Source organism: Anolis sagrei, chromosome 4, assembly GCF_037176765.1.
Source record: "Anolis sagrei isolate rAnoSag1 chromosome 4, rAnoSag1.mat, whole genome shotgun sequence".
In the NCBI taxonomy this organism is placed as follows: domain Eukaryota; kingdom Metazoa; phylum Chordata; class Lepidosauria; order Squamata; family Dactyloidae; genus Anolis; species Anolis sagrei.
In genome coordinates, this window is record NC_090024.1 from 186,959,464 (window position 1) to 186,985,304 (window position 25,841).

Genomic DNA, 25,841 nt, shown 5'->3' on the forward strand with positions numbered 1-25,841 from the left:
CCACTTGGAAATGTTATCTTTCAGGCTCGCAAATAATCCCAACTAGCTTTACCAGTGGAGGCATCACACGTTTTACAAATTTAATTGGGCATAACTAGAAGTCATTGAAGCAAAGTAATAAATAGTCTGAAGTGTCTTCTCAGTCTAGAAGATGCATAGTAGGGTAGCCTTTTCAATAGAGTCAATGCTTCCACGCTGCAAATTCTGTCAGAGAGTTCTAGTTCTGCCCAGATTGCAAACCTGAGGATTCCATAGGATGCAGTTATAGCAATGACATCTCTGTGCTAGGCTTCTGCAATGTGAAAGAGAGCCAGCAAATGTTTCACAAGTTAAATGGTTTCCATCCATGCCCTTAAATCACAAAATACCCCCTTCTTCTAAATTACTAACTTCATAAAGCACTGTCCAAGAAACAATTTTTCTTCAAAGTACCAAAGGCAAAGGCTTGGTTTGAGAATCTTATATTATTTACTGGTAATTGGATTAAATATATTCAACAGATAATACCAAAATGCACATGCCCAAGCAACCATACTTTCACCTGTGGCTCTCATGCAAAGGTGAAGGGAATCACTTGTGTGTGGTCTCAGCAGGAGATTATCTCCCAATGCCTCAACATGCAAGCAGATCTAGCAGTGATAAAACATTGAAACAGAGAAAGAGAAGCCATGCTTAAGATGGATTTCAGACCCCACTAACAATGCTCTGATTGTCTATATTTAAGGTAAAGGAACTAGAAAACCACCTCTAAGTATTCCTTACCTTAAAAAACTGTGAACTTCATGTGGTCACCATGTTGAAAGACAACTTGAAGGCGTGCACACACACACACACACACACACACACACACACATCCTTTGACTATATCTGAGAATTAATTCATTTCAGAGCACATGAATGAGAAAAACCAGAAGACGAACATTACTGGGCAAAATCAGAGGTGGGCAACTGGTGTTCTTCTAAACATGATTAGGCAGCAATTCCCATCAGCCCTGTCATGCTGAACTTTTACCCTCTCTACTGGATTACTTGGGTATCTTTCTCAAATCCTTGGTGCAATGTCGGCAGCCACAGGGTGCATTTACACTGCAGAATTAATACAGCTTGGCACCACTTTAACTGCCATGGCTCAAGGCTATGAGACTGTAAACATTGGCCCAAGAATTTGAGGAAGAGGTCAAAAAAAGGGAAACAGGAGAAAACATAAGCCTCCTTTGCTAGGTTCTCTTTATTTTGGGTCTTATACTGCTCTCTGGTGTGCAAGTTTTGAATTACAGAACTATATCACTAGAATGGGAACTGGAAAAGGAGTAAAACCTAATGGTAACTAGCACTATGTGTGGTACTGCATGTTTTCTTTTAAAAATATTGTTGTATTTTAATGCTGCCAATGTGCCGTTTGAAATAGTGGTGAAAAATTAAAACAATGACAGTAATAAAAAAAGGTGTGCCAAATAGTTATAGGATTGTGCAATCACTGCATCACTGTAATGCCAGAAATACAGCTTAATGGTGTAATGTTTGAAAATGACCGTTTCCACTACCTTGGTAGCCACCTCTCTACGAAAGTCAACATCAACACTGAAATACAACAGCGTCTGAGCGCTGAGAGTGCAGTTTTTTTCCGAATGAAGGAGTGTTTGAGGACCGGGACATTCATAGGAATACCAAAATTCTTGTTTATAAAGTTATTATCCTCCCAACCCTGTTATATGCTTGCATGTGGATCATCTACAAATGTCATTCTCAACTTCTGGATTGATTCCATCAGTGTTGCTTTTGAGAAATCCTGCAAATCTCTTGGGAAGACAGGCAGGCAAATGTCAGAGTTCTGGAAGAAGCAAAGACCACCAGCACTGAAGCTATAATCCTCCACCATCAACTTCGCTGAACTGGACACATTATCCAAATGCCCAATCACCATCTCCCAAAGCAGTTTTTTCTACTCTCAATTCAAGAATAGAAAACGGAATGTTGGTGGACAGGAAAAGAGATTTAAATATGAGCTTAAAGCTAACTTTAAAAACTGTGGCTTAGACACCAAGAACTGGGAAACCTGGCCATCAAACGTTTTAACTGGAGGTCAGCTGTTACCAATGGTGCTGTGGAATTCAAAGAGGCATGAATGGAGGGTGAAAGGGAGAAATGTGTCAGGAGGAAGGCGCATCAAACCAACCCTTGTTGGGACCACCTTCCTCCTGGAAACTGATGTCTTCAGTGGGAATAGGTCTCTATAGTCACCTACAGACCCACCACCAAATCTTTACACTTGGAAGGCATTAATATTCAGCCATGAGTGATAGCCTATGATGATGATGATGATGATGCATCACTGCATGTCTCAAAAGATGAAAGACTCATGATTTTTTAAAAACCCTGGATTTTCTGCAGTTACTCAAGAAATTAAAAACAGAAGGGAAACATTAAAATTCAAATTGATAGTGCCATTGTGTAAATACACTGCAGTAAATGTGTGGATGACACATACCAATTTCACAGTCAATACAGCTATGTGCAATGCATCACATAGGCTGATATGTTGTCATCACACACAAAAATCACAAAGCAATTCAAACAATTCTTGTGAAAGGACTCCGATATGCCTGGTTCTCATTATTATTGCTGTTACAAGTTGAGTATCCTAAATCTGAAATTCCAGAATCAACACTTATATTTTGCCTTTCCTCCATTGAATTTGGTTCTCTTCCTCCCCATATTATCTTCATAGCAAATCTGTGACGCAGGTCAGGCTGAGAGACTATGGCCCCATTGACACTGCCACTGAATGCAGTTATATGGTTAGTCTAGGTTCACATACTGCAGTTCAGTGTGGTTAATCTGTATGAGTCTACACTTACCATACAATGGTGACATTGTAGCTGAAGCCCATGACTGACTTATAGCAGCCCAGCCACTGCATCGGTTGACTCTCCATTTCTTAGTTCAGTTTGGGGCAAGCACCGATTTTTCGGTGCTTGATCCTTTCTGCTGTAAAAAGCATTAATCACATCTGCATTTAGAGAACTGTATTAGTTATAATACTATTGAGCAACAGACAGAAGTGTTCTGTGATCAAACGGGCACCAACATTTCATTGGATGCTTGGAAATTTGGGGATAGTGGATATGTGTTAAATTTAATATATAAATCTATTTTTTTCAGTTAAAAATTGTATTGGAACTTTTATTGTGAGTATATTTGCAATAATCATACATATTTGGACCCATGGAACCCAGAAAGATGAAGCTGGATCTACACTGCCATTTAATCTAGCTTCTGAATCAAAATCTGGATTGTATGAGTCTACTCTGCCATATAATACAGTTTAAAGCAGGCAACCTGAATTAAAAAACTAGATTATATGGCAGTGTAAATGAGGCCTGAGAATGTGGAAGGATTTTTTTCTATTGCTAGTTTATAAAGGAAAGGATTGAGAGAATGAGTTGCATGCAAATGGGTTTGGAAGGTGGCTGCTTCTAACTACATCTACTGCAGACATTGTTTTATTTCTTTCCATAGGTACTAGTTACTCAACACTGTCATCTGTTAACTCCTGGTAATAATGAAAGCTAAATTTATGAAGAGTTTTAAGATCTACATGATATTTCTATCTACATCATGTTTTCAACACAATAAGAGAGAGAAAAGATTAATGAAAGGGGGGAAAGACTCACAAATGAAGTTGAAAAAAGAATAAACCATATGCTTTCCCAAAATACCCTCATGTACTTCTCTCAGGTCTCACCTAGGACCCTTCCAAATGACACCTCAGGTAAAACTGAATTAATCCAGAGAAAACTGGGATATCCCAGTTTTATCTGGGTTAATTCAAAATCTGGAAAGATCCTGACCTTAAGCTAAGGTCCAGATCTTTTCAGGTGAGAGTCCTGTGGAGATCACCTTCTCTCATACAATCCACCCTGCACACTTAGGTATGCTGGGGGGGGGGGGTGTCTGCTCCAGCCTTCCAGAACCGAACTGACACCCCTAGAGTGTGGAATGGCCTGCCAGAAGAACTTCGACAGCTAAATGAGCTGTCGGAATTTAAATACCTTATAAAGACCTATCTCTTCCAACAGGCCTACCCAAATCAGTTGAAAACTCACAAACAGGATTGGGTTTCTAGAGAAATTCAGAGATATCTAAAGCGCTATCTACAGTGCCATACAAAATCCATACTATCTGCTTTGAACTAGATTATATTAGTCTGCACTGCCATATATTCCTGTTCAAAGCAGATAATCTGAATATTTTATGGCAGTGAAAATTCGGCCTAAGAAAGAGAACTATGGCTTCACAAAGGACAAAGATAACATGGATCCCAAGCAAAGTTATTTTATTGCTGTGAAAGAAGTTTAAATTTTACTGTCCTTTATCTCAGGGCCAAGGCAACAATAGAAACAACATCTGACAATGTAGCTCTATGGCTCTGATATTGGCTCTTTTCTTCTTTTGTATTTTTTTAAAAAAATATTTTGTTTAACAAAGAAGTCAGTGGAGCTTCAAAAGCTTGCTGGATATATTTTGTGCATTTGGTTGGCCCACAAAGTTATCACTCTTTTGTGGGTTTTGTTGTTGAGCGCTTGACACTGATAGCCCTCTTCTGCTGCTTTTCTGTTTTGGCTCCATATAGTTCTCATAGCATATGGTAAATCTAACTTCCATGAATGTGTTGGAACCTTTTAAAAAGCCATCTAAACTGGTGGTCATCACAGGAACTGGTATATACAGATATCTCTCTTGGCTCATCAGATAGCTTGGCCCTATGTTGGATGAGCAAATAAATCCCTCACCAACATTATAATAATGTTGGGCATATGCTTGCCAATTGCCATAACTTTTCCTCACTGAATTCCACTAGCAAACCCACAAAGTAATGGGAATTTTCCCAGGATCATTGTAGGTACCACTTACTCCTTTCATGAAAAGAGCATCTGGATTCTGCAGCACAAGAGGTTGATTTTACTAATCAAAATAGTGGGAATCTTTGTACATACAGGAAGTGCTGTTGGTATTATTATACAGGATATGTCTGAGTGTATATGTGAATGGGTAAACAAGTATATCAGCAAATATAGGTCTCAACAACAAAGCACCATGATTTGATTAATGCATTTGATCCAACTTCCACATGATAAGCTCAAAAGCAAACTAGAGAACTCGGCACTAGGGCAAATACACTATGACATGCAAAAATGACTGAACAGTTATACAGATTGAGTATCCTTTTTCCAAAATGCTTGAGACCAGAAATACTTTGGAATACTTGTATTTGCATATACGATACATACATAATGTGATATCCTGGAGATGGGACTCAAGTCTAAATGCAGGATTCATTTTTGTTTCATATATATCTTCTACACATAGACTGAAGTTAATTGTATGCCATTATGTAAAATAATTTTTGTGCATGAAACAAAGATAGCCAAGGTTTCATTATCTCAGTCACTCATATGGACAATTTCAGATTTTGGAATATTTTGGGTTTTAGAATTCTACATAAGGAATGCTCAACCTGTAACTGGAAAATATTATTACAGGAAAAAATCCAACAATGTTTTACTTGTACACATGTGCTTCAGTGATTCACAGTAGGCATTTATTTCACAACAAGGCTCTGATTATTCCATTTCATCAAATGAGTCTTCCTCTTCTTCGCCGCAGGCAGAGTGCGCTATGGCTTTCATCCACCGCTGTTTCAAGTCCTCTGTCTCTGCAGCCAATGTATACACCTGTTTGGACTGCACCAACTGGAACATGTGACGGGCATCACTTGGAGGCAACTCTTTGACTTGGTAGCCCAGAAGGGGGATGGAGGTGTGCGCTTTGACATCCTGAAAGGTTGGAGGGAAGGAGTATAAGAGATTCAGACACAGGATTCCTCTCCATTGGTGCCTCACAACTGGCTTCATAAAACTCAAACCCATGTTTAGAAATAGTGTTGCCAACCAGGTCTAACTTAACTCTCTTTTCAAATTTTTAGTTATTTTTACAGTTATAACAGTATGTTTCGATTTAATTGCCATGACTGCATCCGGTGGATCCTAGGGTTTGTAGGTTTGTGAGGCCCAAAAGAATTCTCTGAGAATTCTGAAGGCCCCTCACAGAACATCTGATCCCAAGAGGAAGAAGGAATGTTGCCATAGCCATTAAAATTGAATAAAATGCCATAATTCAGTGGTTCCTCCCAGACTCCCTGTAATGACAGAGTGGATTTTAGGGATGTGTGAGTGGGATTTTGGTGTGTATATAGAATTTTAATGCAAGAATTATTATTCTCCTTCAAAGCAAGGAGCAGATCCCTGCTGCACCTTGTTTTCCCCAAAGACTCCTTCCATCACAAAAAGGGTTTTTAGGAACTAGTGTCAACTGTTTGGCCATGTCAGATTTATTTTGGCATTTGGTCCCAGAATCCCTGGACCTTCTTCTTTCCTGATCTAAGTATTTTGAGAATCCATTCTAAAAAGTTTTAAAATCAAATTAAGCTAAAACATACCTGAGGTGCAGCATAAATATACAACACAAGAGGGTCATCTCGTGCGATCACAAACCAGCCCTTCTTGCTCCCTTTTCCATTCTTGTCCAGAAGCTGAAGGAAACTGCACATCAGACTCTGTCCTGATATTTCTGCAGATCCTTTCTGCCAATGAAACAAAACAACCAAATTGTTCTGTTAATGCTCCTTAGCTTAGCAACTTCCTCAATATGACTTATATAAATCTGTATCTAGTCCTATAGCATCCAGCCAAACAGACAGGAGCAGCATAAAAGTCATAGTCCCTCTCTAGCTTGAGGAGGTTTTTCTGTGATGCAACTGTAGAGTGACATTGTAATTCCATGAGGTTTAAGATAGGTTGATTATTGTTCTCCTATGATTAGATCTAATTGTTACACAAGAACCTGCCCTTTGTTAAGTAAAATTATTCATCCAACCATAACTGGCAGTGGCTGTCCAGGGCTTCAGACAGAATTCTTTCCTAGCCTTGCCTGGCTACCTATTCTGCCTTCATTAGACCACATCTGGAATACCGTGTCCAATTCTGGGCACCACAACTGAAGAGAGATATTGACAAGCTGGAATATGTCCAGAGGAGGATGACTAAAATGATCAAGGGTCTGGAGAACAAGCCCTATGAGGAGCAGCTTAAAGAGCTGGGCATGTTTAGCCTGCAGAAGAGAAGACTAAGATGAGACATGATGGTCATGTGTAAATACATGAGATGAAGTCATAGGGAGGAGGAAGAAAACTTGTTTTCTGCTGCCCTGGAGACTAGGACATGGAGCAATGGTTTCAAACTATAAGAAAGGAGATTCCACCTGAACATTAGGAAGAACTTCCTGACTGTGAGAGCAGTGGAACTCTCTGCCCCGGAGTGTGATAGAGGCTCCTTCTTTGGAGGCTTTTGAACAGAAGCTGGATGGCCATCTGTTGGGGGTGCTTTGAATGTGATTTTCCTGCTTCTTGGCAGGGGGTTGGACTGGATGGCTCACAAGGTCTCTTCCAACTCTACAATTCTGAGTCTATCTCCTATCGAGCTCTGACCTTACTTAGCTTTAGAGATTCAAGGAAATCAAGTGAGGTCAGAGTGGTATGATGATTGTTAGTTCCAATCGAGGTAGGCCTTCTGACTCAGTCAAATGTAAATAAGTACACCCAATTTCCATTGATTTAACAGATCTACAATATTCTAGTTGAGACTACATATGGGCTGCCGGCCTTAATCTTCAGTACCATGAACAGAGCCCTTTCTCCTTTCCAGAGCTCAAGTCAAGCAATCATCCACCAACCATGCTCCATAAACATTTCTTGCAAGAACATTCAAATTGTAGGTGCACATTTAAATTGCACATTCAAATTGTAGGTGCTTATTAAAAAAAACACCAGGTACGTTCCAGAGTTCCATTGTTTCTTATGATTCTCTAATGTATTTCATACTTTTTATATATCTCCATCATACTTTGCTATTCACAGAATAACATTTGTTGTCTGTTGAACTTGACTGCCAGATAAACAGCTCTTAGTATTAGAGTAAAGAAGCAGCAATAAGGAAATCCCAGAGCAGACCCACAAGGGTCATGTTATGACTAAAGCATAAACATTGGGGGGGGGGGGGCAGGGGGAAGACTAGGGCAATTTCCTGACTGAGAAGAAGGAAAAAACATTATGGCTTGGCTTTTTCTCTCACCTCCAAAATCCCTTTGTGCTTCCCACATGGCTTATCATGCAGCAAATGTCCCGTCAGAAAGGTGTAGCATTCCACACAGACACGTTTGGGTCCATTCTTGTCATACTGCAACTCAATCTTGTAATTGGAACAGCGGCCACACACCACCTGCCTCCAAGTAGGGAACCAAAGGATAGCTCCAAGAGAAGATAAAAACACATCCCCTGCTCCCATATGCTGTTAATAAGACCATAGGTCATTACTGGCAAAGATTAGGTGTTTGGAGCTCTGCACTTGGGAGAGCTCAAGAGGCTATGGAAGCCATATATCGCCTTTAGCAAAGCTGGAGGGACACTGGAAGAGTTGGGCCAATATCTCCACTGCCCAAGTATATATGGATCATCATTGTGACCAATTCTCAGAAGTAACTTTTCAGATCACTGTAACTCTCTATGCAACTTCCATTACCATCTTATCCAAAAGAATTACTCACATAGCCACAGGCCCGGCAGTGATGCCTTCTGCGTGTGATAGCATTGAACGGGTCCTTGCAACGCATGCACATGGTTACCAGCTTGTCTCTTACCCACTGAGGAGCCCTATTGCCCAGTTCCTCAGGCTGGTATTTCTGGGAGAGAAGAGAACCCGAATCAAACTAACTTTGTCGTGGACTCTCTGGCAATTCCTGGAGTTAAACATTGAATATTTCATAACAAATGTAATTTTGAAGCCTCTCTCCAGCTTCTGACCTGTACTGTCCAGCCTCTTGGCACAAACCTAGAAGCCCTTATTTTTCTGCAGATCCCACCCCCATTTCTTTAACATCATGTCATCACAGTATTTTTAGTTCTCAGCATGATCTGTCAGTCTGTTAAGTTATAAGTTCTGAAAGAACTATACACGGCATTCAATTAGAAAACAAATAAAAAGAGCTTCAAGGGTGAAGTTAGGCACAGGTAAGAGAACTGCTGCAGGGTGTCAGGAGGATTACATTCAAGTCTTGAGTCTCTGCTTCTGGCCTTTGGATGGCTGCCTTGAAGGACTCATTCCTTTTCTCCTTCTTGTCAATGGCAGACTGAAATGCCTAGAAATGGAGGGGAGGAGTGAAATGGAAAAGAAGCTTAGATTCAAGTTATGAGTGAAAGCCACATCGTCCTCAATCACATACAAAGCCTATAGGGCAAGAAAGGATTTTAAGTGTAAAAGGAGTAGTCCACCAGGAAGTTATTCCAGAAGCATCTGATGAAATGATTTGCAGCTCCACTGAAGTTTGTGCCAAATAATCTTTAAGTGAGCAGTTCACAGCCATAGGTCTTCAAGAAGTTTTAGACTTCACCTCCCAGGAACCACAGCTTGTTTGGCCAAAGACCAGGGAGCTTGGTAGCTAAAGCCTGGAATATCTGGAGCACCAAAGAATGAGGAATTCTGCTTTAAGCTATGTCTAGACATTTTCTTGTTGCTTTTAACAAGATACAAGGTTTAGACTAGTGCAGATACCTATGTGGTCTACAGAATATTTTGAAAGAGAACTAACGAAACCATTGAGGATGCTTTTGTTCAGCAGGGCTCCATCCAGTCTTCAAAAGATTATAGCAAAAGTTACCTTTATCCAGGCATCCATCTCATCCTGGGATCTGCAACAGAAGTAAAACCACCTGTTGGAGAATGTTACTTCTATGTTTCTTGGCTAGAATTTTTAAAAAATACTGTTCAGTTACCTGGCTTGTAATTCTAGAGTTCGCTGTTTTCCAGACACAAGGAAAGCATGAGGAAACTCCACATCATTTAGTTCTCGAACCTAAAAGTTCACAGAAGGAAAAGCATTAGCATTCATGGTAGAGAACAAATCTTAGATGCCCCACAGATATCATATTCGAAAGATGTCATTTGACTTTGTGAGCCCATTGCAGAAATGCAAGTCATTGTGCTTTGGACTGAGATGCAGTCTTCTCCCTAGGAGTGAACTTAACTGAAATTGTTTCTTCCTATTAGGAGTCTCAAAGACTGTACAGTGCAAAGATGAACTGGTCTTTCAGACAGTCAAGAAGCTCATAACCTTCACCATCACTGCTAGCCTGCCTTCTTCTCTGGGACAGTTTTTAAAGTTTAAACGATAACAAAAACATTGAGAACATTTTGGAAATGATATTTCTTCTGGTTTTGATACTCTAGTTTTATATTATAATGCTGCTGGAGAAAGGTTACTATTCTTGTTTCTTTTGCCACTCTTGTATTGTAATTTTATTTATTTGAAGTAATGTTTTATTTGTATTTGGTTATGCTGTTAAAAGGGGAGTAAATGTGCTATCACTGAGTAAAAATAAGAATGAACAAACAAATGAACACTGGAAGAAAGGATGCAGAAAACATTTGAGCAGATATACATGAAGAATTTTGGGTTTTTAAAAAAGATTTCACCATAGAATGACATGGATCTCCCCTTCTCTAAGCCTTTTCCTTATAGGTACAGAAACCTTCAGAGTTCTTGCCAACATGAGGACAGAACCTACTGTTTCTTTAAACAGATCCCCAGAATATGTTCATGGACAGAATATGTTATACATGGAGGAAGTGTACAGGCATTTCCTCTCATATTCAAGGAGTTAAAGACCAGGCCACTAACTGTGAAAATGGCCAAAAAGCAGAACCCAGTATTTTTTAGCTTGCAAATGCAAAATATACAGACACACACACTGAGAGAACTGTGTTTTGAGAGAGAAAGAAAAATAAGCAGGGGTCAAATGAGCAGACAGGGTAGAACAGTGGTTCCCAACCTTTTTTTGTCCAGGGACCACTATGACCAGGGACCACTCTCCAACATTAGTACAAAAAGGGTTACAAATTATTATTATTATTATTATTATTATTATTATTATTATTATTATTATCATCTCCCCGATGGGACTCAGGGCGGCTTACATGAGTCCAAGCCCAACAACACAATACAATAAATGAAATCAAAAAACACACAATAACATGATAAATTACATGAAACATAAAAAATTACAGCAGACAATATAAAATTAAAAACAATCATAACACAGTAAATGTGACAGTGACAGTGAGCGGGCCACATGTACAGGATAAAATACTAAAGCTAAAAACTAAAAACACGGAGTGAGATAGGGATGGAGCACATTATTAGTGAAGGAGAAACTCTTTGGAAGTGAGGTCAAAAAGGGTCTTCGTACAGGGGAGGAGGAGGTATACTCTAAGGGCAAACGTTGAGGGGTAGCAGCAATATCAGATTGTATGGTTAATCACCAAAAGCGCAACGGAAGAGCCAGGTTTTGAGATTTTTCTTAAAACTTTCTAAATCAATTTTTGGTCAACTTTAGATTCGGTTTGGTTATTTGGGGTGCTGATTGAGAAAATGGCATTGGATAGCCCACATCAGCATATTTAATAATCTAGAGCCAACGATCTTATTTTGGGTCTCACGGCCCACCACAGCCCACGGGTTGGGATCCACTAGGGTAGAAAGAGCAGGATGTAGATATAATTTTTATTTATCAAAACAGCAAAAACACTGAAAAAGGCCATGGATAAGCAAAGATGCCTGTATATATTTTCTCTACAACCACTACCTTCCTGCCTTCTGCCTTTCCGATATGAGCCAGAGGAGTTTAGGTGCCTCTCTATCATAGATGTCTTCTTGGGATAGTTCTTTCCAATTGCAATCCTATGTACTTTGGCACGAGGAGGAATCTGCACTAAATGCAGAGTCTTACTTCTGATTAGATATACAGAACTGAACTGCCAGTGAAGATAACAATAAAATGTTCTGACCTTCATTCCCTCCACATCAATCCGGCTTCGCACCTGAAACTCCGCACCCACTTGAATGACTTTGGGCACACAGTAAAGCAGCAGGTTATTAAACTTGAAGGAAGCAAAACAACAAAAACAACATATCATCAACATAGTTGGAGGGTGAAAAGAAAGCAGCAACATCAAAACTAACCAGCCCATAATATAGCTGCCTGCTCTAGTGAACATCTTCCTCTTGAGACATAAATATCTGAACCACTCTGAAGCAAGAACAGAAAAGAAATAGAGATGGTGCAAAATCTGCTGGTCCCAGACATTCCCAATTCTCAAGGGGCAACATCCTCATCACGCCAGACTTTGTTTTATCAACAAAATATGTGGCTGGGAGAAAGGGAATCACTGTCCTCAACATTTATATACATATATGGGAAACTTTTTAAAAGAAGTGGATGATGAGGAAATAGATGCAAATAAAAGAAAAGAGGAACATTTTGGGATAAACAAAGATGTTTATTTTTTTTTCCTAACACACTTTGTTGGGGAAAAAATGTGCATTGTTTTGTCTATAATTTTCTCTCACTAGTCTGCTAGCATGAAAAATAAGCTCCAGAAAGAGCATCTTGGAGATGGCAAAGTGGACAAGTAAGCTTGACAATCTGATATACAGATTACCTTCGATCTCCATATCCCTAGAAAGAACATAGTGTTACCATCAACAGTTCAACCCAGCCAGTACATCTCTCTGTATTGCAACATTAAGAACATAGGTAGAGCAGGAGTAGACAGTTGTACAGGCTTAAGGGCCATTTTTTCCCAAGTGTCTGCAACCCTTCCCACGGCATGTTAGAATAACTCTTTTGCATTGTTTTTAGTTGAGGGTGACAAAGAGTTGTGAGGCACATGGTTTGGAAGCAAGAAACCCATCTAAAAATTTTCCTGGTTTTTAAAAAGGAGAGTACTAGGCTTGTTCACAGATCTGTTTTAGCCATTTTCTTTCGGCCAATCCGGCTTCATTGGATCTGCTAGATGGCCATAATAGCAAGGTGTGATGATGGCCACCAATTTGTGAGGAGTTTGCAAAGGGGCCACCACTTTGTAAGGGTCTTTTAATTTGATAGTGTAGCTAATAGCTAGTGATATTGACTTGGTCTTTCTTTAATGTGTAGCGTGACTTAACCTGGAAAGGAATTGTAACAAAGACAGGGTTTTAGGAAAAACAGTAACAAGTTTATTGAAATGTAGAAGGAGTGTGATGGTTTCAATGTTTCTTACTCTTAGAGGCACATATTTTCACAGGTTACATTTATAACGTTCCTTAAACAACTCTGGAAAGGACTCTTCCTTCCACTAAACAGGTTTCAAACTTATTTCTCTTTAAACTGTGTTTTTTTCCCTTAATAGATTACTTCAGTTACAAGCTTATTCTTTCACTGGGTTTCTCTCACCCTTTTTCTCATACACTAACTATTAATGTAAATAAATCAACTCGACTTATTTAAACTACTCAGGCTAAAAGCCAAAACCTTCCCGATTCTCACTGCTATAGAAATCAGCCACTCCTACAATTCACAGACTGTAGACTAACCCAAAAAACTCTCACCAAGAACAGGTATTTCTCTGTTGTGGTGTTGTGCCGGAAAGAGATTTTCTGAATGGGTCCCTCTTTAATCAGCTCATTTGAAGGGTCAACGATGTCATCTTCCAGCCCCAGCCTGTGATACACCTCCCAAAGGTTCTGAAGTCGTTCCTGCAAAAGCACCAAAATAAAGGTATACAAGGAGGAAAATAACAGCTCAGCTACAAAACTCTCTCACTGAAATTGAATGAAAAGGATCAGGCACTTAGAAGGGATAAGATGCACTCACCATTTCTGCAATGGCAGCATTAGAGTGTTTGGCTGCTGTGAAAATCAACTCCAGAGCTTCTAGAAAAAAACCAGAGAATGCTCTTTAACACAGCCAGTAGCCACAAATTGTGTTACAATTCCAATAAAACATCTGGTTTGTAAAGGAAAAGTCTTGTACAATGTTAAGGGCCTTATGCAACGGATGCCTAAGCTGCACTATAGTATCCCTACCAACCACCCAAAATTGGCATTAAAGCAGAACTGAACTTTTCCACTGGAAATCCTAGCAAAACAGTAGCAAGAAAGGAGGTCATTAATTGATTTGTTGTGTTAATTAAACAAACACATTTCCAAACAGTCTCCCAAGGAAGAACAATAGAATAGAGACAAGGGTGCTAATATCCTGCTCTATTTGCAATTTATTTATCCCATGCAATAAAGCTCTGTTTAACTGAACATTGAAAAAAACAGAACTCTTCAAAATGCATTATCATCAGCATTGAAGAACTCCCCAGTATACTCCTCTCCAGTGGAATAGGAGCAAAAATGCATCTTGGAGTGTTCTGTGCTGTCGCTATACGCTTCAGATTGTTTCCGAATTATGGTGACCCTTGTGAATTTTTCTAGATAAGATTAGTTCAGAGCCTCTGAGGCTGAGAGAATGTCATTTATCCAAGTCACCCAGTGGGTTTCCATGGCTGAGCAAGAGTCAAACTCTGGCCTCTCAGTATCCTAGTCCAAACTACCACACCATGACTGCTCTTAGAGTCTTTCATACATCTGGTATATAGGTGTTATTATTCTGTGTAAACTGTCTTAAAAACAGATCTTCATACTGTGCAATTCATGAACTTTTGGTAAAACATTACATTGAAATTATTTCATTCATTTCAAAATAAAATATTTAATTATAGGTTTGTCTCCTAATTTTCAATTTTTCTACTGGAAAAAGTTCCTATTTCTTCCTGTTTTATCTTCCACACAAGCTGTCAGATCTCTAAACCCTACAACAGAGACTTGTCACTCTACTGCCAACATTTTGCAGGGAGACTATAGCAATTAAACAAATCAAAAAGGAGGTTGAATGTCCAAGCATGGAAGGAGAATTTTAGTCCAACAGCATTGAAATGCACTTTTAGCTAGCCTTAAAGCACTTCAGTCAGCCCTGTGTGGGCCCCTTTAGCTTGAGAATTTATCCTTTTTTATGCCCATCCCAAAACATTTAAGCTTCTTACTCTGTGCATCCTCTTGGTCCGGTGATTCCAGAGGCAGCTTTCGAATATAATCCTTCAGAAGGAGTTCGTATCTGGGGATTCTCTGTATAGGTTCCAGCATGTGGTGCTGTAAGGTTAAGTTCGCACAGATCTCCTCTTTCTGGTTAGGGCCATGCAAATCAGAAATAAAACAAAAAAACCATGGCAATGAACACTTTATGTATGTAAGCAGAGACCTACAACTACACTACAGAAGGGAAGAATATGGGCAATTATTTCTTCCTGACTTTAAAAACAGATTTCCCTATAATTAGAAAGTCCTATCAGGAAGAATATCAGACAAGCAAGATGATGGGGTTTTTTTTTTTTTTTTTGTAGTTTTCTCCTAGTATTTGAATGTCTTGAAGTGTTAAAATTCTTCTAAGAAATGGATTTTCTGCAGACTCCTTCCTACAAAGGAGATGGGTTGTCTGCTTAGAAAATGGGGTTTTGTGCAAAAGACATGTTTTTCTCCACAAAACTTCAGGGCATTTGTATATATCAATGCTGTAAATAAAAATTTGTTTAAAATTACTGTAATTGTACATTCTTGTATACAAGGATAACTATTCAATAATTTATATCTTTAAATTATGCTCCTACAATATGGTGGCTAGTTTCAGCACTTAGCAACCCAACATGATTCTAAACCAAGTATTGGTGATATAACAAATAGAGATATACAAGTTATTCCAAAGATGGCTTTCAGCATCAGATTCTGGAGCAGAAAAGAAGAATCAGCGTCGGTTGGTGAGGCATGCAAGGTAGGCAGAAGCAATCTCGCAAGACCAGGTGGTAAGAACCCACCAAGAGGCATATAAAGAACAGTAGGATCAGATAGCAAAAACAATTGGTTTAAGACAGAAATAGAGGACATCAACCCTAAGGCCAAACAAAACTGGTGAAGAAAGTAGAAAGCAGAATAAGGAATAGGGTGTCCTTTTTTTGCCTATGTCACCAAAATCCCTGTGTTGCATATATACACATAGACTCAGGGTCCTGGATGGGATCCCTGAAGGAGGCCAAGCTTAGTAAAAAGGTTCCTGGTCATGTTACCTGAATGTGTGAGATGAGTTCCTGGAACGGCAAGGACTTTTCAGACCATGTGGTGATCAGCTCCACTGCCTTGTCAAAGTTCTTCACATATTCACTATACATCTTCAGAAAAGGAGCAACTTTCAGGATGATGTCCCCAATCCTGGGATTTGTATCCCTGTAATCATAATGCCAAATAACAGGTATGCCACTGGCACCTCTGATGAGGACTGCTGAACTAGAGTGGGTAAAGAATTGGGGAAGTTGTCTAATCTGTCTCTTTCACTATCTTTAGCAATGACCAACCATCATTAGGATTGTTTTTTGGCATCTTTAAGCATCTTTTTTGGATGCAGCTCAGCTTCTGGTAACCCATCGCTCATATTTGAAGAATATAGTAAGTGCAAACATTTCCACAGTTGGCTTCTTGACATTTTCAGCCTTCTTATACAATAGCGAAATGTCCTTAAATTGGGTTTCAGTTCTACTACAAGCCATGGATGGAAAGATTTGGAGAACAAGATTCTGTGGGACAAATTACCTGACTTGTGTCGCCTGCTTTGTTTTCCTCAAGAAAAACTCTATCATCACCAGTGTTAAAATAAATTCAGTTAACTTCTGAAAATAGCATTACATACTGGGGAATACCATCTGCTCTTTTTTCCTCAGACAGCAAAAAGACTTAGGCAGGAAAATTAAGAACAAGCCAGTTTGTTTATTTTTTTAATCTGCTTCTCTGCATTATATCAGAGTTTGTAGCAAACTAAAACATAACAAACAAACTCAGGTTGAGATCTCTTGTTTTGTATTTTGTTCCCAGATTTAAACTTCAATGCCTACAATGGACTTTTATTTCAAAACCTCTCATTTCCCTGCCCACAAATGCCGTGAACAGAGCGGTAAAAAGCCTGGCTTCCATAACTCACCAATTCTCTATACGTTTCTGTAGCTCTGGCAGGAAAAACTTGGCGTGGAAGTTGTAAATGGATGAGATATTAGAGAATATCATTTTTACCACCTCTTCTGGGAATGCTTTTGTATTTCTGGCTTCCTTCAGCAGCTCTGCTAAAAACACCTGCAAGAGAACATTTACAGCCAGTAAAGAAATGTAAATGTATTCATTTATTTATTTATTTATCATTCAAAGTATTTGGGATTCATTTGCCAGCCAAAAAGACTCCTAGAAAGACTTACCCGTATATTCCAGCATATAAGATGACTGGGCGTATAAGACGACCCCCAACTTTTCCAGTTAAAATATAGAGTTTGGTATATACTCACCATATAAGACTACCCCACTTCCAACACATACCAAATAAAATTTTTAAAAGCATCAGATTTGATTTCAATATGGTAATTTCCCTATTACTGTACCTCCTTCTCTGCCTCTCAGATCTCACACATGCGCACCTGCACCGCTTCACTGCAGTCTTCAGGAGCGAGATCTGAGAGGCAGAGGAGGAGGTACAGTAATAGGATACAAGGGCGGGCAAGACAGGTAAAAGAGGTGTGTTTTTCTGGGTCCAGAGCCACTCTATCTCTTTTTTCCATACCGCAGGCGCCTGCAGCTTGCTCCACCCTTCCCTTAAGCCTTCCAGGTGAGGCACCCCTTCAACTTACCATTGGGACTGCATTAAGTCCATGAATCCTGATGAATGGATTTTCTTCTTCCGTACTTGTACAGCATCACCCTTAATACTTTCATACAGTCACTGCATATGGCAGGGATGCGGCCACTGCCATTTTTGAGCTCCCTCCACAATATGCAGCAACCACAGATTCTCCAATCTGGATTGGAAGTTTCAGCACCCACTCTATAAGACGACTCCTGGCATATAAGACTACTCCCGCATATAAGACGACTCTCATGCATAAGGCTACTCCAGCATATAAGGCGACTCCCGTGTATAAGACTACTCCTGCGTATAAGACGATTCCCGCGTATAAGACCCCTGACTTTTGAGAAGATTTTATTGGGTTAAAAAGTAGTCTTATACGTCAGAATATACAGTACATAAGATTGCTAAAAACAAGATAGTTCCTGTATGCAGATATGCATCCAAAGGGAAAAAAGGAGCAGAGAGAGAATTGGAAAACTACATCTCAGAGTTTAATGCTTGAAGTACACTAATTCCTATAACAGCTAAACAGCTCAGGAAGAGGAGGAAGCAAACAGGGCTACAGTTCACACTGAACCCCCCCCCCCCCTTACCCAAATCTAATAAGTTTCAATTACAAATTTGGGTGGAAATTATCCACTATCCCTGTCTTTTTTTATATAGCTCCTTGGGTCATATGTGTTCCAAAGTAGCAGGCTGTATTTAAAGGGTAGGAAGACTTCAAAGAGATGATCCAGGGTGAGTGAGAGTTGTAGGTTTATCATAGAAAGAATACTTTCAGAATCGAAGGCACAAATATTATTATCATAATCACCATTTACTGTCCATGGTAGTCAGGGTCACAAGATCTCCACAGACATAGAAACACTCTGTTTTAAGCTGACAAAATGCTCCTCTAGGAATGTCTGCATCCTCCAGTGTGATCTTAGGTCCTCCAGCACAACTCTATGAAAAACTTCTTAGGTTGACTATAGAGTCACACTGGAGGTCCTAGAGATACCTACAGAGAACATATTAATCAGATCAACAAATAATGAAATCCACAAAAGTTAAACTATCAAATGTGGAGGGCCAAAACCAGAAAATGCAAGTTATTCTGCCAAACAACCTGGTCCAGAAGATGAAGGCGGTTGACATACGCTCGCTCAGTGTCCAGAAGCTCCAAAGCAATTTTTTTCTCTTCTGGTTCTTCTGTTCTCTGCATTAATAGAAATGGTGATCATCATGTGAATGCATTGACAGTGGATAGGAACCCAACTGACTGTTGTACATAAAACAAACCGGTGAAATCAATGACCTTAAGATGGTCGTGACCACCTTAAATCTCATTGACTTTAGTGGGTCTACTCTAAGTATGATTTAGTTCAAATACAATGGGTGAATCTCAGATTAACAGGTCTGTGTTAGTAATTAAAATTAATTTAGTACATTCGGTCTGTAACGTGTATGTCCTTTCTTTTTAAATGATTTTTAAAATATTTTACCTTGTCATCCTGTGCACACCCAGGCAATGTATAACTATTTAACCACAATTAGAAGTACACTAAAACTGAGAAGTGAAATAGGGACAAGATTCATATATATATTTAATAATTTACTGGGTAACTCTAAAGTATATAAATGCAAAACATACAACATAACCAAAATATGATATATCAACAATAGGCCATCAGCTAAAAATCAAAATGGCAGTCATCATAAATCATTACATGTTGGTTGAAATATAATGTAAATCTAAATTACAACAGAACTGGCATTTCTTTATTTTGTGTGAGAAACTACTGGAGAGAGTTGGTGCCACTACATAAAAGATCATTCTAGCTGAATATCTACAATCAACATATGGCACAACCAGAAGATACTGTAATGATTATGACTACTGCATCTGGAAAATCTCAGATTTCAGCTGTTTATGGCCTTATATATTAATATAAAGATGAATAGATTAAACCTGATCAGGTAGGTACCAAAGTGATAGCCAGTGCATTTGTTTTGCCTATGGTGTCACAGACATGTCACCTCAATTTTATTCTGCATTAGCTGTAGCTTCTGAAACACACATAAGACCAGCTTCCCATGGATAAATAGATTAAATACGCATATAGATGTAGATAGCTAGATAGATGATGCATAAGACTGCAGAGTAAAGCACAAATCTGTATATTCATACCTAAAGGGACAGCAATGACAATGTGTTAGGAAGCCAGAATGATATGACCTGATTGAGTAAGTCAATGTAATATAAAACAGTGATACAAGTTCTTACCACTTCTGTATTGGTAGTAGGACTGCATCCTCCACTGTATAATAGATCAGTTTTCACAATTCCCCAATTGATTGTTGAATTACTTAATAACACTTTTTTTCCCCATAAATCAAAGCATGTTCATAACTCATATTTAAGCAAGGTGTCCAACAAAACTTATGCTGTGTTGTCAATCAAAATTGTAGATCTTTTTCTAAGACTTTATTAGCCTAATTGACAATCAGATCTTAATCAATAACACTTTGACATCCTTGGACTGTAAAAAAAAAAAAAAAAAAACAGCAACCAGCACCAAGAACAGGTATTTTCAGTGGTTCCAGTCTGAATGGAGTTCACATAACATAAAGGTTCACCAAGCACAGTTTAAGCCCAGCTTAGAAGTATTCCTTTTTTGGACTATAACTCTCAAAATCCTCAAGCTGTCCTGGGATTTTAGTACTAATGTTCAAAAGAGTAACTTTTCCAAGCTGTCCGTTTGAAATATTTAGTGTAGGAAGTATTTTTTATGTCAACTTTCTCAATAATACCCTGACAGTTACCTGCTTTCTTCTGCTTCCATCACCAATGCTGGACTCAGAGTCTGTGTCCTGTTGAATCCTCCAGTTGTCTGAAATGATCTTGCCTCGAAAAGAGTTGAGACATTTGACAGTGAGGCCTCTGGGACTCTGTGGCACATCTTCCTTTGGTTCGGTGCTACAGAGCACCTGGCTGGGCTGCATAAGTGTAGGTTTGCTGACCTCACTCATGGCTCTTCTATCTGTCTCAGGTGGAAGCATGCAGGGTACCCCACAATTTGATGCTCCCAATTGGGTTGTTGGCTGCGGAGGGATGTGTTTTTTATCAGGGCTCTGACAAAGCCTAGTCACAAAAAGGAAATACTATTCTAGATATTCCAAATTACCCTATTTAGCTCACTTCTGCAAAATACAGTGTACAGCCATGCAAGTCTTTTTGCAAGATGCAAGGCAAAAGCAAAAGTAGTATCAGTCAAGGAAGCCACCGCCCTGAATCTGCAAGGCCTCAGCTGAGCCATATACGATAGAGCGATTTGATGGTCTCTCTGGCCCCATCTACACTGCTATATCGTGCAGTTTCATAATGCAGTTTAACTGCATTGAACTGCATTATATGAGTCTACACTGCCATATAATGCAGTTCAGTGCAGTGAAACCATGTTGTGAAACTGCCTTATATGGCAGTGTTGATGGAGCCTCATTTATAGAGTTGTCCTAAGTCCAAATTGACTTGGCAGCAGTTAACAATAATGTTATTTTCACACCTGTCCATGCCTACACTTGACTGTACATATCCAAGGATAAAGTAAATCTGTTTAAGGCAGAATTATAATATAACAATTTGAACTGTAGTTTAAAATGACATGAAGGAAATGTCAAGGAAATTACTCTATAGCTGAAAAGTGAGCACACAAAATAAAGGATGGGATTTCTGTATCTTTTCTAGTTGTTCTGAAGGGGTAATTTCAGCAAACTACAACTACTGAATTTTTTCTTTTATGTAGAAACTTGCCATTCCCTGCCACGCGCTGCTTTGGTCCAGTCTGTGTATATGTGTTTTGTGTTTATGTATATATTTGTGTATATGTGTGTTTGTGTATATATATGTTGTTTTGCGCATGTGTTGTAATGTAATTTATGTTTTTGGCTTTTAAAGTCTCTTCTGTGTTTTTATGAGTAATGGTCACTTGACCTGATAGGTGCATTGTGTCCAAATTTGGTGTCAATTCGTCCAGTGGTTTTTGAGTTATGCTAATCACACTAACGAATATTACATTTTTATTTATACAGATTGTCTTCATATGATGGCCACTGTTATGTCATAACAAGCATCATTGAAGAAAACACATTCCCTCTTATACCATGTAAGAAAAGAGATGCCTTTAAAGATGATGCTTATTAAGTGGCAATTGTAAGTCTTCCATGCAAGCCTTTATTTTAATTTTATTTATTTCGAGTATTTCTACCCTGCCCTTCTCAACCCCCGAAGGGGGACTCAGGGAGGCTTCCAACCGGCATACGTTGATGCCTACAATTTACACAGTAAAATACATCGTAACAATAAATTATAAAAGTTAAAACATTACATTAATACAATAAAAATACAATAAAAAGCCAGCCTGGTGGCCATTGTTTTGCCAAGTCATTTCATGGAGAGAGATAAGGCTTCACTTCCCTGCTTGGTCATGGAAACCCATTGAGTGGCTTTGAGAAAGTCACACACCCTTAGTGCCAGAATAACTCATGATAGGGTCACCATGAAAGCGCACAATAACCACAATGGTACCAATAATAAAAAACTATTTCAAGGCAAATTAAAATTCCATTTTCAGTTATTGTTATCCTAGTTATTCTAAATGTAGAACAATTCACTCTTAGGTCTGTCTGCTCGGAAGTAAACCCCACTGAACTCAATGACTCTTCCTTTCACTTACAGATTATTACTGTAGGAATGTAATATATATCAATAAATCTCACCAACAGAAATAGAGAGGGTTTCTTTCCTTTAAGACTCAACTTAAAACACTCATATGCTCCCAAGTATACATTGAGAAAGACAAATAATGTTTACGGCACAAACTAAGTGGAATGTAAGGGAACTGATATATTATTCTACCTCAGTCTTTTAAACTGTGTTAATGCTAATTATTTAAAGTTAATGTCACTGTCATTTTACCTTATTGTACAATGTTGATTATTGGTTTTGCTATATTTTTAGTTTTTTGTCTGTATATGCATTGAATGTTTGCCTGTTGTTATGTTGGAAGCCACTCTGAGTCCCCTCAGGGAGATAGGGCGGCATACAAATAAAGTAGTGTTGTTGTTGTTGTTGTACTTTATATAAACATAGTGGCTACACAGAAAAACCTTGCATCCATATGTCTTGGGAACATTAGACCTGCATGCCACCTGATGAGGTGCTGAGAAACATGAGCTGCCTTTCCTCTCTTCCATGGACTGTAAGGTCATCTGTCTGAGTAACCAGGAAACAAAAGCTACCCTGTGTGTACTCAGCTGTAACTGGGCATAGAAAGGATTTCATGCATATTTGGTTTCCAAGTTGATTGTTTCTACTAACATCTTTTTTGTTTATTTTTGTTTCAGAATCAGCCTTCCTAGCATGCCCTAACTTCCTCATCTATTCAAAAGTCAGATTTTACTTCCTCTTACTAAGCAGAATTTCACCTCCCCAAAATAAACCACAGTTCAGTGAATGTAACAACATCTTTGCCTTAACAGAACAAGACTTTTCTAGACCTACCAGACTTTTAACAATATATATATTCAGCCCACCTGATAAACATAACATGTTGGAGTACTAACCACTCAGAAACTATTCACAGGGAAGTGGAAAAGAAACAAATCAGATGCATGAACATATAGCCTAATCAAGAATAACAATATAATAGTCAACATCTTATAATACGTATTGGGTACACCAATCACTCCCACCCAAATAACATTTAATATAGTAGCCTTTTGCTACCTGAAGATGAACAAAATGGCACCATTCAGTTCCATGTGTGTAAGCCAGACAAAGTGGCAATTGAACACTGGCAATGAAAAAATATCTTGCACCCCATCTAAGAGCAATAGGTAGAGGAAGAGGATGAAGAATCTGCTACCAGTCTCTGCCAGCAAATTAGTTGGAGGGTTGCCAGGTTCCAGTGCACTCATTAAGATCTTTCCTGTTCTTCTCTTATACAGGAGTTTGGAGGGGTGAAAGGGGAAATTCTTCCTACCCTGCCGCCATCTCCTTGTGTGTCATTTTCCCATGCCATGAGGACATGAGAAGTTATGGCGGCGATTGACATTTTAAAGTAATTTGGGGGGAGGGGAATCAGGGGCGGGAGGGGATGGGCAACCCACCCCCCCCCCCCCACACACACACACATACACACAAACCTGTGGGAATGGCTGTGGGGATTCACCCCAGGAAGCTTTGGATCTAGTGATGTATTTAGTTAATTTGGATGCATTGTTTAGATGTTTCCAGTATTATTTATTTATTTACCGTATTTGTATACCACACTTCTCAGCCTGGAGGCGACTCAGTAAAAACCAAGACATGTTTCACATTTTGGGACTTTCTGAATGGGCCCATAGCCCCCCCCCCCTCCTTTTAATGCAGTAACTTCCACATGTTAGGTGCTGGAAGTGCTCTAGGATTTGTCTCCCTTCCTGGAGACCTGGGGTACATTCACACTACAGAATTGAGAGACTATGAATGGATCCCAGGCCTCCAGGAAGGGAGACAAATCCTAGGGCACTTCCAGAGAGTGCCAAAATGTGCGTTTTAAAAGATGCAAAAAGAAAAAAAATCCTAGGACCTGACAGCAGGTCTATCCCAGTCCTGGGATATCATCCCCTGCCATCCTCACACCTTCTTTTGAAGAGGCACACACAAGCAGATTTCTTATCTCTCTCTTCACTCAATTGTTAATTCAAGATCTGTGGAATATTATAAAGTTTAAAAGTTTAAAAGAAAGAGTTTCAGAGAGTTCTAATTGCTTTCCACTTGTGTTTCCCTTGAGCTACCTCAGTTTTTCTCCACCTGTGGGTCCCCAGATGGTAAACTGGCTGGGATTTCTGGGAATTGTAGGCCAAAACACCCGCAGCACCACAAGTTGAAAACCACTGAGCTATCTGTTTGTCCACAGCTCCATTGTTTGACAGATCAAATCAGCTGTTTTAGGGCTTTTAAAAATCACACGTGCTCTGGAGCAGTCCACACAGGGGGAAGGGAGGGAAAGCATTATTTTGCATGACTGCAGCCATGCAAAGGTGTGCATTTTTCAGTGAAATCAGGTTTTCAGTGTACTTTTTAAAAACATTTTTTCAGCAGTTCACCCGATTCTGTCTGCACTTTGGCCCTGGTCTCCCCCCCCCCCACCCCGGGCCTGGAAGCCACCTTCCCCACCAGCACTGCTTCTGTGCCCTCAGGTCCCCAGCCCACACTCTTCAGGACCCCTGCTGCCACCACTGCCAAGCTGATCTATGCAGAGAGCCCCACCGGTGCCCGCATATTCTGCCCCACTGGGCCCATCCCACACACTTCTTCTGCCACCACTGCCAACAGGGCCCCTGCCCTTCTTTGCTGCCCCACTTTTAGCACCCCCGCTTCCAGCAGTGGCACTCTGGTAGCATGCACTTCCGGCAGCCACACTTCTGGTGCTTTGGGAGAGCAACCAGCCAACCAGTGCCTTCTTCCCTGCTGCTGAAGAGGAGAGGGTGAAGGAGGAGGGAAACACAGAGCCCCTGATTGTGCTTCACGGAGCCCTAAGGGCTCCAGGGAGCACACTTTGAAAGTCTGATGATATAGATGATAGCTGTCAACTGTATAAATAGAAGTCATGGTATGTCCCATTGTACAAAGGGACACACCATACATGTATGGTACAAAGAGGATCCTGCCTTATTTTGAGTTGGATTCTTAGGCTGGATCTACACTGTCATATAATCCAGATTACCTGCTTTGAACTGGATTATATGAGTCTACACTGCCAGATAATCCAGTTCAAAGCAGATAATCTGGATTGTATATGGCAGTGTATATAGGGCCTAAGTCTATCTAGCCCAATATTACTGAAACAGACTCACAAACACACACACACAGACATACCATACCTCAAATTCTCAAATACACCCACAAGGTTAACCCCAGATGTTCGTGGGTCTCTCTGTTTCTTCTCCATCAGGCCAAGTGTTCCTGAAGTCACATACATAAGAGGGACCACCAGAAAACACTGTACATTTGTAAGTGATCAGAAATCTTGTTGCATGAGCAATTTCCAATGAATACAAACAGAAGTGTTTGCTAATAATACTCAAATCACTGAGCCATTTAAAAATTGCTACTTTCTCTGTG

At 39.6% G+C, this 25,841-nt stretch overlaps 1 protein-coding gene across 2 annotated transcripts; it reads right to left on the reverse strand.

Moving 5' to 3' along the window:
• Positions 1 to 4,319: 4,319 nt before the first annotated feature.
• On the reverse strand, positions 4,320 to 25,841 carry FGD2 (FYVE, RhoGEF and PH domain containing 2). 2 transcript variants are annotated; one of them, XM_060773163.2, is made up of 16 exons: positions 25,601 to 25,841; positions 20,498 to 20,816; positions 18,801 to 18,890; positions 17,000 to 17,148; positions 16,095 to 16,251; positions 15,021 to 15,159; positions 13,805 to 13,863; positions 13,540 to 13,686; positions 11,958 to 12,050; positions 9,887 to 9,966; positions 9,772 to 9,802; positions 9,160 to 9,252; positions 8,662 to 8,796; positions 8,190 to 8,336; positions 6,500 to 6,643; positions 4,320 to 5,837 (listed from the first exon to the last, which is right to left on the reverse strand). In XM_060773163.2, exons 1-16 carry the CDS (start codon positions 25,696 to 25,698, stop codon positions 5,625 to 5,627), a joined length of 2,094 nt encoding a protein of 697 aa, XP_060629146.2. In that variant the 5' UTR covers positions 25,699 to 25,841; the 3' UTR covers positions 4,320 to 5,624. The 2 variants fall into 2 exon arrangements, with proteins under 2 accessions (XP_060629146.2, XP_060629147.2); XM_060773164.2 differs by lacking the exon at positions 20,498 to 20,816.